This window comes from Peromyscus eremicus, chromosome 2 (genome assembly GCF_949786415.1).
Source record: "Peromyscus eremicus chromosome 2, PerEre_H2_v1, whole genome shotgun sequence".
NCBI lineage: Eukaryota > Metazoa > Chordata > Mammalia > Rodentia > Cricetidae > Peromyscus > Peromyscus eremicus.
Genome location: NC_081417.1, coordinates 21,343,090 through 21,357,997, shown reverse-complemented (window position 1 = coordinate 21,357,997; position 14,908 = coordinate 21,343,090). Strand labels below are relative to the sequence as shown.

At 37.1% G+C, this 14,908-nt stretch overlaps 1 protein-coding gene across 1 annotated transcript in view; it reads left to right on the top strand.

The window, feature by feature from the left end:
- Positions 1–14,908, top strand: part of Cnbd1 (cyclic nucleotide binding domain containing 1) — a 367,762-nt gene that overhangs the window by 234,162 nt on the left and 118,692 nt on the right. Inside the window, exon 8 of the mRNA XM_059253897.1 lies at positions 959–1,091. Coding sequence (XP_059109880.1) covers positions 959–1,091 — 133 coding nt within the window. The remainder of the gene's footprint in view (positions 1–958; positions 1,092–14,908) is intronic.

Genomic DNA, 14,908 nt, shown 5'->3' with positions numbered 1-14,908 from the left:
TGTAACTTATAAGCTGAAATAAATGCTCTCTTCTTCAGATTGCTTTGGGTTATTTTGTTTATCAAAACAACAGAGAAACAAAGTAGGACAGAATGTTTGACACGCTAATTCAGAGTCACTCAACTTGCAAAATTAGTACTGAATGAAAAGGCCTTTAAACTTAATTCTGAGCATTCAGCTCTGCTGTTTAAGACAATTTATTTACACAAATTCATTTTTTTCCAGTCTAAACCCACAATGTCCCCTCCTTCTTTTCGAAGGTAGAGGCTTACCTAAGTGATGGGATTGGTAGGTCCCCATAGTCTTCCTTACAGGTTATAATGCAGTCCAGATCCTGCATGGTATATGCAGGTCCAGTGCATGCTGGGAGGAGATGAAGATACCTCTTTCTTCTTGCTTAAGCTCTCAAAGAGTAAGAAATTTCTTTATATGTGGTGACCTCATAAACAGGTGACTTTCTCAGAATTCAACATTTTTCCAAATACTGGATATCAATGTGTGAATTTTTGAGTGATTTGCTTAAAAATATTTTCTTGTTTTGTTATTTTCCCTCATCAGAATCAATTATAAGACTATCTCTTCTCTCTGTCCACCTCTTTATACATACATACATATATATATATGTATATGTATATATGCACACACATGCACACACACACGTGCACACACATATATATGGAGAGTCATCTATAACAGCTTTAAAATATGTAAAAATAATAGAAATGTAAAGTATTATGGAATAAAGTGAGACTATTGGTAAACATATCTGAAAATTAAAAGGTCAGTTTAGCTATTGGCCACAGTGATAGCCAAATGCTATTCAAATTTATCTTATATTGGGTAATAGACATATGACTGTTACTTTTCTTTTTCTACCATTTACCATTTTTCTACTTGTTAGTTTTTGTTAATTTTTGAATTATCTCATTTTGAAATCTGTTAATGGGATTCTTTTCAGGAAAAAATAAGACATGAAAATGTGCAAAAGTTGAAATTAATCCGCAAGTGTCCTTTTTATGAAAACTGGCCTACTTTATCTGTATACGATCTAGCATCACTTAGTAAATGGAAAGTTTTTCCTCCAGGTCATGGTAAGTTTAATTCAATTTTAGACTAGTTTCTTCACATAAAATTATATTATTGGGATTTGTAATTATTTATAATTTTAATATTTTAAATATTATTTCTTCATATAGACATTTTCTTATTAGACAAATTATTACCTATTGATTGGATATTTAAATTAATTCCATTTTTAGTTAAAAAAAAATGCTTTGCTTCAAGAGCAGCTTCACTGCAACCCTGCATTCCACATCCCTCCACATGTCCAACTCTCCACTCTCCTATTGTGGCACACTGAGAGTCACAGGAAGGGCCAAACTATAAAGAACGAAGGCAGGGAATCTCTGTAGTCAGTGTTTTCTCACTCTTTTGTTTGGGTAAGTTCTTTTTTTTTTTTCCTTCTTAAGAAATTTTCTATTCATTTTACATATCAACCACAGATCTCCCTCTCCTCCCTTTTCCCGCCCCCCAGCCTTTCCCCCACATTCCCCATCCCCCATTCCCACCTCCTCCAAGGCAAGGCCTTCCATAAGGAGTCAAGACAGCCTGGTACATTCAGTGGAGGCAGGTCCAAGGCCCTCCCTCTGCATCAAGGCTAAGCAAGGTGTCCCACCATAGGCACTGGGCTCCAAAAAGCCTGATCATGCACCGGGGATGGATCCTGATCCCACTTCCTGGAGGCCCCCTAAACAGTTAAAGCTAAACAACTGACTCGCCTATCCAGAGGGCCTAGTCCAGTCCCATGGCGCTCCACAGCTCTTGGTCCACAGTTCATGAGTTCCTACTAGTTTGGCCTGGCTGTATCTGTACATTTCCATATCATGATTTTGTTTTTTTGTTTTGTTTTGTTTTGTTTTTGTTTTATGTTTTTCGAGACAGGGTTTTTCTGTGTAGTTTTGGTGCCTGTCCTGGACCTTGCTCTGTATACCAGGCTGGCCTCGAACTCACAGAGATCCCCCTGGCTCTGTCTCCCAAGTGTGTGCCACTACCGCCTGGCACTCATCATGTTCTAAATGCCTCTTGCTCATAGAATCCCTCCTCTCATCGACTGGACGGACCCCTGGAGCTTGGCCTGGCACCTGGCTGTGGATCTCCGCATCTGCTTCCATCAGTTACTGGATGGAGGCTCTATGACAGTTAGGGTAGTCACCAATCTGATTACTGGAGTAGGCCAGTTCAGGCACCCTCTCCACTGTTGCTAGTAGTCCATAATCCTTGTGAGTTCCGGGGAACTTCTCTAGCACCCTGTTTCTTCCTATTTCCATGATGTCTCCATCTATCATGGTATCTCTTTCCTTGCTCTCCCACTCTGTCCCTGTTCCAGCTCAAACATCCCATTCCCTTATGTTCTCATCCCCCATTCCCTATCCTCCATTGCTCCCCCAAATCACGTTTGCTCATGTAGATCTCATCTATTTCTCCTTTGCAGGGTGATCTATGTGTCCCTTTCAGGGTTCTCATTGTTAGCTAGTTTCTCTGGAGCTGTGGGTTGTAGTCTGGTTATCTTTTGCTTTATATCTAGTGGGAGTGCAAACTTGTTTGGGTGAGTTCTTAATCAGCAGGTTTTCAATCAACAGCTGTATTATATGTCATCAGTGAAAAAGTAACAGTTGTAAGTCAACCATTGCTTACAAAAGCTTTTGAAAAGGAAGCATTTCTGATTTAGGTTTTACAACTTTTGGAATATTTCATATAAATACAGAGGTATTTTTGGGGTGGATAGGAACAATAAATGTGAAATTCACTTACACTCCACACTTATCTCCTGCACATTGGCTGTAATTTGTACACTATATTTTATACACCTCTAGTCTGACTGTGATCTGTCACAGGAGGTCAGATGTTTAGCTTTCTGCATGTGGCATTATGTTGGGCTTAAAACGTTTATAATGTTGGAGATTTTGTACTTGCAATTCATAAAGTAGATGGAGTCTTTATAAGAGAAACAACAAAGAAAAGCCTGTGTTCTGAGTTGGCAGTCTGGAGTGCATGCATGGACTTCCTGGGGGGTGTTCACAGGAACGCATAGACAGAACTGAGACCTCTTACATCCCATGAAAGCCAAGTCAACAAGGGAGGACAATGGAGGAAGACCTGTGAAAGTGTGAGTGAGTTTTCTGGTTTTAGTAAGGAACCATTTTGTCTTACCAGAGACAGACATGAGCATCAGAATGAGCAGTGAGACCTTACATTTCTCTCCTCTCGAACACTGGTAGAACAAATACCCAGACCACTATATTAGAAGAAACCTTTCAAGAAATACTGCTACCCAAAGTCCACTCAGCTGCGATGGCCATGAGGTTACTTTCAAATTAGGCTGAGATTAAAGCTCCCACAAGTTTGATTATGTTATAAATCTTAGACATGCCTAAGACATCCTTAGGAGGAATCACTAGTTAGCAGGAAACTGAGTTTCAATTTAGTATAGTACAGAATGTACCTGGCGGTATACTGTAGGAAAAAGTATCATGAGAACCAAGTTTAGGCTTCAAAGCACAGAAATACTCTAATAAATCACCCAGATTTGATGAATTTCCTTTCAGTGTTCTTATTTATAATATCATTTCTTAAAACACTTTTTTAAACTGTGGTGCATATATATTAAATATGTCTTGCATATGAAAATGATGAACATTAATAATATTGACAATATCATCAATAATAATATTGGTAACAACAAATATTATAGCAGTATTAATAATGATGATATTAATACTATCAAAATTATTAATATTAATTTTAATTGTATTAATAATACTTAAAGACTACCAAGTCCTAAACACTAGACCACCAGCCAGGGGAGAGATTAATAATATTGAGTTATACATGAAGCATTTTACTAACAACGTATGAAAAAAAGGTTTTTTTCAAATGTATATGTCGGAATCAGGTAGTAAACTAACTTATAAAAATGTGAGTTTAGCTTTTCTAAATTCAGTATAGTTATTACAGAGAAATACTTGATAAATGCAGATATTTTGAGTTTATCATGGATTTACTACTTTGTATCATATGTGTCAAGTATTGGCCATAAACTTGCTTTCAATGGCTAGTATATATCAAAGTAATATCTCAGTCTATCATTCTAGTAACAACATACACGATACAAATGCTGAAAAGAAAGCATACTTAAGCTGTTTAAAATATGAAGAAAATAATCTGGAATGTGGAGAGGAGTTTGATTCTATGACTTTAACACATTTGGTTACTATTAATAATATTCTCAAACTAAAATATGTATCTAAAAATACTTAAATTTCATGTTAGAGAACTAACATGTACTAGACAAAACACTTCAAAGACTTGGGTGTCTTAAAAAGCAATAACATTTGTTAAACTATCTACTGAGTGGAACACTTTGTTATTATACTGAAAATAACATTTCCGTTCATTTGTAAGTGTGTATAGGTTAGAGAGTGAATTTACACGGGTTTCAAGGAGATTTTTATCCCTTCGATAAGAATGACAAATCTTCCTGTAAATCCCCTTTTAGTACAAACATACTATGGTTCTTATAAATAAACTGATCTAGGTTAGGGATATATTCCATCAAAGTAATCCCATTTTTTATAGTAATGAACAATATATCAAATAAAAGCACCAGATATGATACTTCTTGACTTACAACTTATACTGGATTACTATCAGAAAACAAAGATATACCTGAAATTAAACTTCCTTCTTCTGAGTTTAAAATTAGACATGAATGTGAATGATTTCCAAAGCATACAGAGTATGTTTTGATTTTATTTTAAGGATGTTTATTAGATAATATTTCATAGAGATTTAGTTAATTTTTCAAAAGATTAATAAACTTTAGGACTTATCATTGGCAGTTTTTTGCTCTAAGTTTTTTTTTTAGCTCCTCATGACTTCCTACATGCTGGTTTCATACATGAAGGGGCCTAATGACTATTCTCTCTAGGGTTGCTTGTAATTTTGCCCTGTGTTGTTCTTTTTCAAAATGTGACTCATAACTAGCTTATCTTATTAGCCAAGCTGTTTCAATACATATCGTATACATATATAAAGATACTAAATTAACTTAACAAACAATGTTTGTTATCTTGCTTCTATTGGCAGGTAATCTTCATTTTTTTTTCTCCAGTAGAACTTCGTATAAACATAACTTGAGAAACTGAAAAAACTGTAACTATCAGTTTACTTCTAAAAGACAAAATATATGAAAGTAATAACAGCAGCAAAATTAAATAACATCTAGTCACCAAAAGCCACACATGTTTCAGCCATCAGATACATGTTTTAATGTTCTGTGTAGAGAGCAGCTGCAGTCCTAGCCTCTGAAATACAGTCAAGTTTCTGCATTAGTGCCTTATACATCACCGAGTCCTATAGATGATCAAAGATCTTGGTCCTAAGAATCCATACTCATATCTCAAGGAACCCTTGATGTGGGGCCTTTGATTGTTTCAATTTTTTGAGAATTTTATTCATATATGCAATTATGTTGATCTTATCCACTTTCACCCTTACTGCCTTTTTCCAAATCCTCTGCTACCTTCCTGTGTCCATGTCCTTCGTCCAACTTCATGTCTTCTTTTTATGTTGCTTAACCCACTGAGCAAATTAGTTCTGCCCTTCTATGCAGGTATGTAGGCCTTCCAGTGGAGCATAGGCAACCTCCTCAAGAAAACTGACCCTCACTCTTTCAATGCACTCAGCTTTCACGTACTTTCTGTCTTTCTTTCAATGATGTTCCCTATACCTTGAGGGGATGAAGTGTGATTTGAAAGTCCCATTTAAGGCTAAGGACTCTCTGGTCACTTATTCTCTACACTTTTCCAGCCATGATTCTCAGTAATAACCTCCATCTGGGGGAAAAGAGAAACTTCTTTGATTAGGGTGAGAGCAGCACTAATCTATGGATATGTATTTAGAACAATGGCTCTCAACCTTCCTAACATTGAGACCCTTTAATACAGTTGTGGTAACCCCAACAAACATAAAATTATTTCTTTGCTACTTCATAACTGTAATTTTGCTACTCGTATGCATCATAATGTAAATAAATATCTGATATGCAGAATAACTGATATGTGACCCCCGTGAAAGGGTCTTTCAACTCCCCCCACTCCACCCCAGTTGAGAACCACTTATTTAGACGGTAGTTGGGCATGATATTAATTTGGCATAATGGAAATAATAAGTTTTCCTTTAATGTACATATAAAATCAACAGCCTCTGATTCTTGGCTAGGTTTATAGCACCAGATATGAGATGCTTCCTACTGAATAGGCCTTAGGTCTAATTAGACAGCTTTGCTTATTCCCTAAGATATTAATTCCCATACTACATCCTTAGGCATATATTTTGTTGTTGTTGTTGTTGTTTATTTGGTGTGTGAGGCTGCTCATGTAGGGATCAGAGGATAACTTGCAGAAGTCAGTTTTCTCCTTCCAATAAGTGTTTCCCAGGATTAAACTTGGGTGGTCAGGCTTGGCAGCAAGTACCTTCATTCATGAGCCATCTTGTTGGCCCCAGTGCTAAATTGTTCCAAGGACTTAACTTCCTGGTTACCCTTCACTAGCTGCGATAGTTACCTTAACTTGCTGTATCACTTCATAAAGATGATGAACAAGTGTAGCTGGAAAGTTTCTTTCCAGGTCCTGCCAAGCCCCTGCAGTCCCACAGCCCAGTTATAAAATAATCACTCAGACTCTTATATTACTTATGAACTGAATGGCCATGGCAGGCTTCTTGCTATCTGTTCTTATATCTAAAATTAACCCATTTCCATAAATCTATACCTTGTCATATGGCTTGTGGCTTACTGTTGTCTTACATTATGCTTCTCCTCACGGTGGCTGTCCTTGTCTCTCTGACTCCGCCTTCCTGTTCCCCCAATTCTCCTCTCTGCTATTCCCACCTATGCTTCCTGCCCGGCTACTGGCCAATCGGTATTTTATTTATCAATCAATCATAGCAACATATATTTACAGCATACAGGACATCCCACAGCAAACAAGGATGTTTCAGGCAGCTGTTTTGGTGTTGAACAGAGTCCAGGAGGTGGATCCTTTAGATTATTCAAGAATTTTGTTTGTCTAAAAATTTTTTTGTGTGACATTCCTGGTCTCCTCCTCTATCTCTAGACCTGCTCCTTCTAATAGTTGATTCCTATACTTCCAATCTGTTCCCATCTACAGGTATGGGCTTTTGCCATAAGACTCTGAAAATGATGAATTTTTCCTACCAGCATGCAAAATATGCCAATACGTCCAGAATCATTCTGGCAGTAATTAACTGAAGTGTGGCCTATATAATTTTTGTTAGCATAGTTTGTGAATGCACTATTTCTTTTGTTTATTTTCTTATTTATTTTTAATTAAGAAATTTTCCATTCTTCCTACATATCAGTAACAGATTCCTCTGTCCTCCCTCCTCCCACCATGCAACACCATCCAATCTACCCCCTTATCCTACCTCCTCCAAGGCAAGGTCTCCCATAGGGAGACAGCAGAGCCTGGCACATTCAGTTGAGGCAGGTCTAAGCCCCTCCTCCCTGTGTCAAGGCTGCACAAAGTGTCTCACCATAGGCACTAGGTTTCAAAAAGCTGGCTCATGCACTAGGGACAGGTCTGAGGAGTCCCACTGCCTGGCTGTCCCCCAAACAGTTCAAGCTAAACAACTATCTCACTTATCCAGAGGGCCTAGTCCAGTACTATGGGGGCTCTTTAACCATTGGTCCACAGTTCATGTGTTTCCATTAGTTTGGCTATTTGTCTCTGTACTTTTTCTAGTTATGGTCTCAATATCTCTTGCTCATAGAATCCCTCCTATCTCTCATTGATTAGACTCCTGGAGCTCTGCCTGGGACCCGGTCATGGATCTCTGCATCTGGTTCCATCAGTCACTGGATGAGGGTTCTATGATGACAGTTAGGGTATTCAGCAATCTAATCACCAGAGTAGGTCAGCTCAGGCACCCTCTCAACCATTGCCAGTAGTCTATGATGGAGTCATCATTGTGGATATCTGGGGACCTCCCTAGCACTCTGCTTCTTTCTATTCCCATGGTGTCTTGATTTATCATGGTATCTCTCTTCTTGTTCTCCCACTCTGTTCCTGATCCAGCTAGGACCTCCTACTCTCCTAAGCTATCATTCCCCCGACTCTTGCCCTCCATTACCTCCCTCACCCCTTGTTTGCTCATATATATCTCATCCATTTCTCTGTCGCTGGGCAGTCCCTGTGTCTTTCCTAGGGTCCTCCTTACTAGCTCGTCTCCCTGGAGCTGTGGGTTGCAGTCTGGTTATTCTTTGCTTTACATCTAGTATCCACTTATGGGTGAATACATACCATGTTTGTCTTTCTAAGTCTGGGTGACCTCACTCAGGATGATTTTTTCTAGTTCCATCCATTTGCCTGCAAACCTCATGATGTCATTCTTTTTCTCTGCTGAGTAGTACTCCATTTTGTATATGTACCACATTTTCTTTATCCATTCTTCAGTTGAAGGGCATCTAAGTTTTTCCAGGTTCTTACTATTACAAACAATGCTGCTATGAACATACTTGAGCATGTGTCCTTGTGATATGATTGAGCGTTCCTTGGGTATATGCCCAAGAGTGGTATAGCTGGGTCGTGAGGGAGATTGATTCCCAATTTTCTGAGAAAGCACCATACTGATTTCCAAAGTTTGCATTCCCACCAGCAGTGGAGGAGAGTTCCCCTTGCTCCACATCTTCTCTAACATAAGCTGTTTTTATAACATAAGTGTTTTTGATTTTAGCCATTCTGACAGGTGTAAGATGGTATCCCAGAGTCATTTTGATTTGCATTTCCCTGATGACTAAGGATGTTGAGCAATTCCTTAACTGTCTTTCAGCCACTTGAGCTTCTTCAGTTGAGCTCTACAACCCATTTTTTTTTAAATCAATAGCTTTTTAATGGTTACATAATAAACATTGTTTCAAGCTCCTACATTTTGTTACATTTTAACATAATCTTTATAAACACCATGAAAACAGTAAAAACATTTTGATTTAATTCTACAGTTTATTAGTTTCTCTCCCTCATTCTTTCTGATGTCTCTGTGTGTGTATGTGAGGGTGAGTGCGTGTGTGTTTAAGGTCTCTTGCTGTATAGCTCACATCTCTCTGAGACTTGCTATGTAGCCCAGGCTGGCCTTGAATTTGCTATTTTCTTGCCTCCATTGCTTTGGTGTCAAGATCATAAGCATATGCCACTATATCTGGAGAGGTTTTTAATTTGTATTCATATATATCCAACAAATCAGAAAGTAAAATTGTACTATATTAAAAGTACAGTTGGTGAATTTTGAGGAATAAATACACAAGACAACCACAAATGAGACATAAAACTTTTCCATTACTCCTGAAAGGTACTTGTGTGTAACTATAGCTAATTGCTCCTCTAGTCCTGAAAATGTGGCAGATGCTTAGCTGTGCTTTGTTGAGCAATGTGGGATGGAATCAGATAATGATAGCTTGTCTTTGGTTTACTTTGCTTCCCAGAATGCTCTTAAGCTTCATGCATATCATCATTATATGTGGGGAGAGCTAGTTTCTTATGGTTAAGTCATTATTTCGTGGGCCAGCTACAATGTCTTTTATTGTTTTTTTCGATTGGTGAATATTTAAGCACATCTCCATTTTGAGCAATTATGAATAAAGCTGCCTTGACATACTCTCAGCTTCCTTAGTGACATATGCTTTAATTAATCCTAGCTATCACAAGCAGAATCTTGGTATGTAGTGACAAGACTAATTCCATATGAAGCTGCTTTCCAAAAGCAGTACCACTGTGTACCACTCCAGCGGCATATAAAAATGCTAGATGGTTTGCATTTTAATTATTGTCATGGTTATTTATTTACTTATTATATTCATTAGTGAATTTAAACTTTTTACCACTGTAGTAACTATGGAGTGGTTTCTCATTCTAATTAAATTGATTAAGGGCCCTTCATAGCCAAATCCTCAGCATAGGGTGTAGTCAGCATGACTATCTTCATTGTCTACCAGCCAACTGTGTTATGAGGCTCAGCGCCATAGAGTCCTAGGATGATTATGTAGGAGCCTCAGTACTCCAGAGAGTGTTGAAAGGAATTTCCTAACTGGGGATAATGGGGGTCCCCAAAATGCTATTACTTCTACATTTCTTAATTCTCTAATGAGTACTTCTATGACAGATGAGAAAGCTAAGGTCACGTGAGCTTGTATAAATTGACAAAACCCTAAGGATTAATAAACAGAGGGTCTAGAACTCAAGGCCAGGTTTCGTAGTTGTAAACATAAACTTGAGTTTACTCTGAAGTTCGACTGATAAAATGATTTTAGACCTCCCTTCCCCAAAACTGAGCAATATTTCTTTAAACTCATTTCTCAAGACTGGTATGTGACACATACCTGTGTCCCTAGCACAGGCAGGGCTAAGGGAGGATTACCAAATTTGAGGCCAGTCTGGGTTACATAGTAACTTACAAGCTAGCCTGGGCTTCTGAGAGAGACTTTATCTCAGAAACAATGATCACCAAAAACAAAAATCAAAAAATACACGAATCCTTATTTCAAAGACTCTGATAAAATTCATGAATTTCCTGGATTGTGGCCCCCTGGTGTCACTTCTTTTTTTTTTTTTTTTTTAATTTTTATTTTGCAATACAATTCAGTTCTACATATCAGCCACAGATTCCCTTGTTCTCCCCCCTCCCGACCCCCTCACCTTCCCCCCAGCCCGCCCCCCATTCCAATCTCCTCCAGGGCAAAGCCTTCCCCACAGACTGAGATCAACCTGGTGGACTCAGTCCAGGTAGGTCCAGTCCCCTCCTCCCATGCTGAGCCAAGGGACCCTGGGGCCTATGCAGGAACCCATTTTTTTTAATTGGACTGTTACGTATTTTGGTGTATAGTTTCTTGAGTTCTTTATATGTTCTGGAGATCAGCCCTCTGTCAGATGTGGGGTTGGTGAAGATCTTTTCCCATTCTGTAGGCTGCCATTTTGTCTTATTGACCGTGTCCTCTGCCCTACAAAAGCTTCTCAGTTTCAAGAGGTCCCATTTATTAATTGTTGCTCTCAGTGTCTGTGCTACTGGTATTACATTTAGGAAGTGATCTCCAGTCCAATGCGTTCAAGAGTACTTCCTACTTTCTCTTCTATCAGGTTCAGAGTAACTGGATTTATGTTGAGGTCTTTGATCCACTTGGACTTAAGTTTTGTGCATTGTGACAGATATGGAGCTATTTGCAATCTTCTACATGTTGACATCCAGTTATGCCAGCACCATTTGTTGAAGATGCTTTTTTTCCATTGTACAGTTTCGGCTTCTTTTTCAAAAATTATGTGTTCATATGTGTGCAGATTAATGATAGGGTCTTCAAAACAATTCCATTGGTCCACATGTCGGTTTTTATGCCAGTACCAAGCTGTTTTTATTACTGTAGCTCTATAGTACAGCTTGAAGTCAGGGATTGTGATGCCTCCAGAGGTTGCTTTGTTGTACAAGATTCTTTTAGCTATCTTGGGTTTTTTGTTTTTCCATATGAAGTTGAATATTGTTCTTTCCAGGTTGAGATTGTGTTGGGATTTTGATGAGGATTGCATTGAATCTGTAGATTGCTTTTGGTAAGATTGCCATTTTTACTATGTTAATCCTACCTATCAATGAGCATGGGAGATCTTTGCATTTTCTGATATCTTCTTCATTTTCTTTCTTCAGAGACCTAAAGTTCTTTTCATACAGGTCCTTCACTTGCTTAGTTATAGTTACCCCAAGGTATTTTATATTACTTGTGGCTATTGTAATGGATGATGTTTCTCTGATTTCTTTCTCAGCCCATTTGTCATTTATATATAGGAAAGCTACTGATTTTTTTTTTTTTTAGTTAGTCTTGTATCCTACCATATTACTGAAGGTGTTTATCAGCTGTAGGAGTTACTTGGTCAAATTTTGGGGGTCACTTATGTATACTATCATATCATCTACAAATAGTGAAAGTTTGACTTCCTTCTTTCCAATTTGTATTCCCTTGATCTCCTTTTGTTGTCTTATTTCTCTAGCTAGAACTTCAAGTACTATACTGAATAAATATGGGGAGAGTGGACAGCCTTGTCTTGTTCCTGATTTTAGTGGAATCACTTTGAGTTGCTCTCTATTTACTTTGATGTTGGCTGTTGGCTTGCTATAAATTGCCTTTATTATGTTTAGGTATGTTCCCTGTATTCCTGATCTATCCAAGACCTTTATCATGAAGGGGTGTTGGATTTCATGAAAGACCTTTTCAGCATCTAATGAAATAATCAGGTTTTTTTTTCTTTCACTTTGTTTATATGGTGTATTACATTGACAGACTTTCGTGTGTTTAGCCACCCTTGCATTCCTGGGAAGAAGCCTACTTGATCATGGTGGATAATTGTTTTGATGTGTTCTTGGAGTCTATTTGCCAGTATTTTATTGTGTATTTTTGCATCAATGTTCATGAGGGAGATTGGTCTGTAATTCTCTTTCTTTTTTTGCATCTTTGTTTGACTTGGGAATTAGAATAATTGTAGCCTCACGAAAGGATTATGGTAACGTTCTCTTTGTTTCTATTGTGTGGAACAGTTTAAAGAGTATTGGTATTAACTCTTCTTTAAGGTCTGGTAGAATTCTGCATTGAAACCATCTAGTCCTGGGCTTTTTTTTTTTGGTTGGGAGACTTTTAATGACTGTTTCTATTTCCTTAGGGGTTATTGGTCTATTTAAATAGTTTATCTGGTCTTGATTTAACTTAGGTATGTGGTACCTATCCAGAAATTCATCCATTTCTTTTAGACTTTCCAATTTTGTGGAGTACAGGTTTTTGAAGTATGACCTGATGGTTCTCTGGATTTCCTCATTGTCAGTTGTTATGTCTTCCTTTTTATTTCTGATTTTGCTAATTTGGAGGTGTTCTCTCTGCCTTTTGATTAGTCTAAAATAATTTTCTAGTCCTCCTAATTTATTTCTGTGGTTCAGAGTTGTCCTGTGGTATCTCTTCCTTAATCTGTTTTCTTCTATATGTTTCCAATGTGGTTATTGGTATATTTCATTACATTTTTATTAGTTAGAGAGGAAATATTTGTACACATTATTTTATTCACTAACTCCTTAAATTAGATAAAAGAAGACAAATATTAATCTGTCCTTTCCTTTTAAATTATATTCTTTCCTTTAGTGGTAATTTTTGGGGGTGTTTTAAGTAGTTTCAAGTTATTATAACACTTGAGACTGCTTGCTTCACCCTGAGAGACATTCCTTACTCTTTTAGATGGTATAGTAGCAACACATGTTCTTTTGTTTTAGCTTCTAATTGCTTTTAAAAATCTCTTATTTGCTTTTATGAGGTATTTTTGGTATGTATAGGATCTGCATTTGATCATGTTGCTTGTACATGTTAAGGGTGTTATACCACTATCTTCTGTCTTCTGTTATAATTTCTGATGTGAAAGTAGCTGTGAGACTCATTGGTGTTTGTGTGCATATGTTGAGATTTTCTCTCTGGTCAATTTCACAATTTTCTCCTGTCTGGTTTTATGTCAACATTTTGCCCATTTAAATTCTTTGTACTCTTTTTTTCTTTGTCTTCTGTTCTTATCTGTAGTATCAGCTATGAAAATGTTTCTCATAGTAATCTGCTTAGAAATAACACATTTCCCCTTTATTAGTAAAATTTCAAAAGTTTCCAGTGTAATTTAAAATATTACTTGCTTCAAGTTTCAGTGTAACTCTATTGTCTCATGTCTACCCATGTCTCGGTCAAACTTGAAATCATTGTCAATGTGTGTGTGTCATTGTCTAGCTCATCCTTATCACTTGTCATTTCCCCTTCCTGGATGTCCTAAGCTTTCATTATGACAAATTCATTCATTATTAGATTATTTTAGACCAATTTAAGTTATAATACTCTCTTTCTTCACACAGATCAACATTCATTTAATATCTTAATTTGCAATGTTTCTAAAAATAATCAGAGAGCACTTGTTTTAAAATGTTCATTTTTTATATACAATTTCTCTATTGCATATCCATTTTCTTTTTTAAAAATGTAAAAACAATTTTTACCTTGAAAGTTATTTGACACAGGTGTTGGGTCAAATATGGCCCATGTGCTTAAATTTCCCAAACCCTGTTTGACTTCAGAGGCCATGACAGTATTTAAGAACTTGTAGCTTATGGGCAATTTTCCATCTAGGCTTCATATTTTCTGAAATTGACTCATTTACTTTTCTTTTTCAGCAGACAAAAGTGTACCTAAGATTTGTAGGTCTTCTAAAAATTGTTGATGAGTGATAGTGATGATGGCAGGGTTTTTGTTTAGACAAAACTATGATTATAATTTTGCAAAGAAAATAATTAAACCCTATGCTGGTCATTTCATGGTTCTTTTAGAACTTAGTACATTTTTCTTTCAAGGAATTAGTTTTGTTGATTGAATCTTAAGACCCTAAATGTTCTTTTGTTTCCAAATTCCTCTATGCAAACATACTATTTTACCTTCTTTTTATGAATTTCTATCATTACAAGGGATTAGTAGAGAGCTCTCTCATTGTAATGCATTGCCTATTAAGAATTCTGAAACTCCACTGTATTTAAACACAATAAAAGTGAATGAAACCGCAATTGGATGTAATCAGCACTTTTTGTCCCAACTGCCTGGTCCCAAATAAACATACAAAAAATTACATTAATTATAAAATGCTCAGTCGATAGCTCAGCCTTATTAATAACTAGTTCTTACAATTTAACCCATTCTATTAATCCATGTACTGCCCTGAGGCTTGTAGCTCTCCCCACTTTTTAAAGAGATTTTCTATTCATTTTACATACCAACCACAGATTCCCT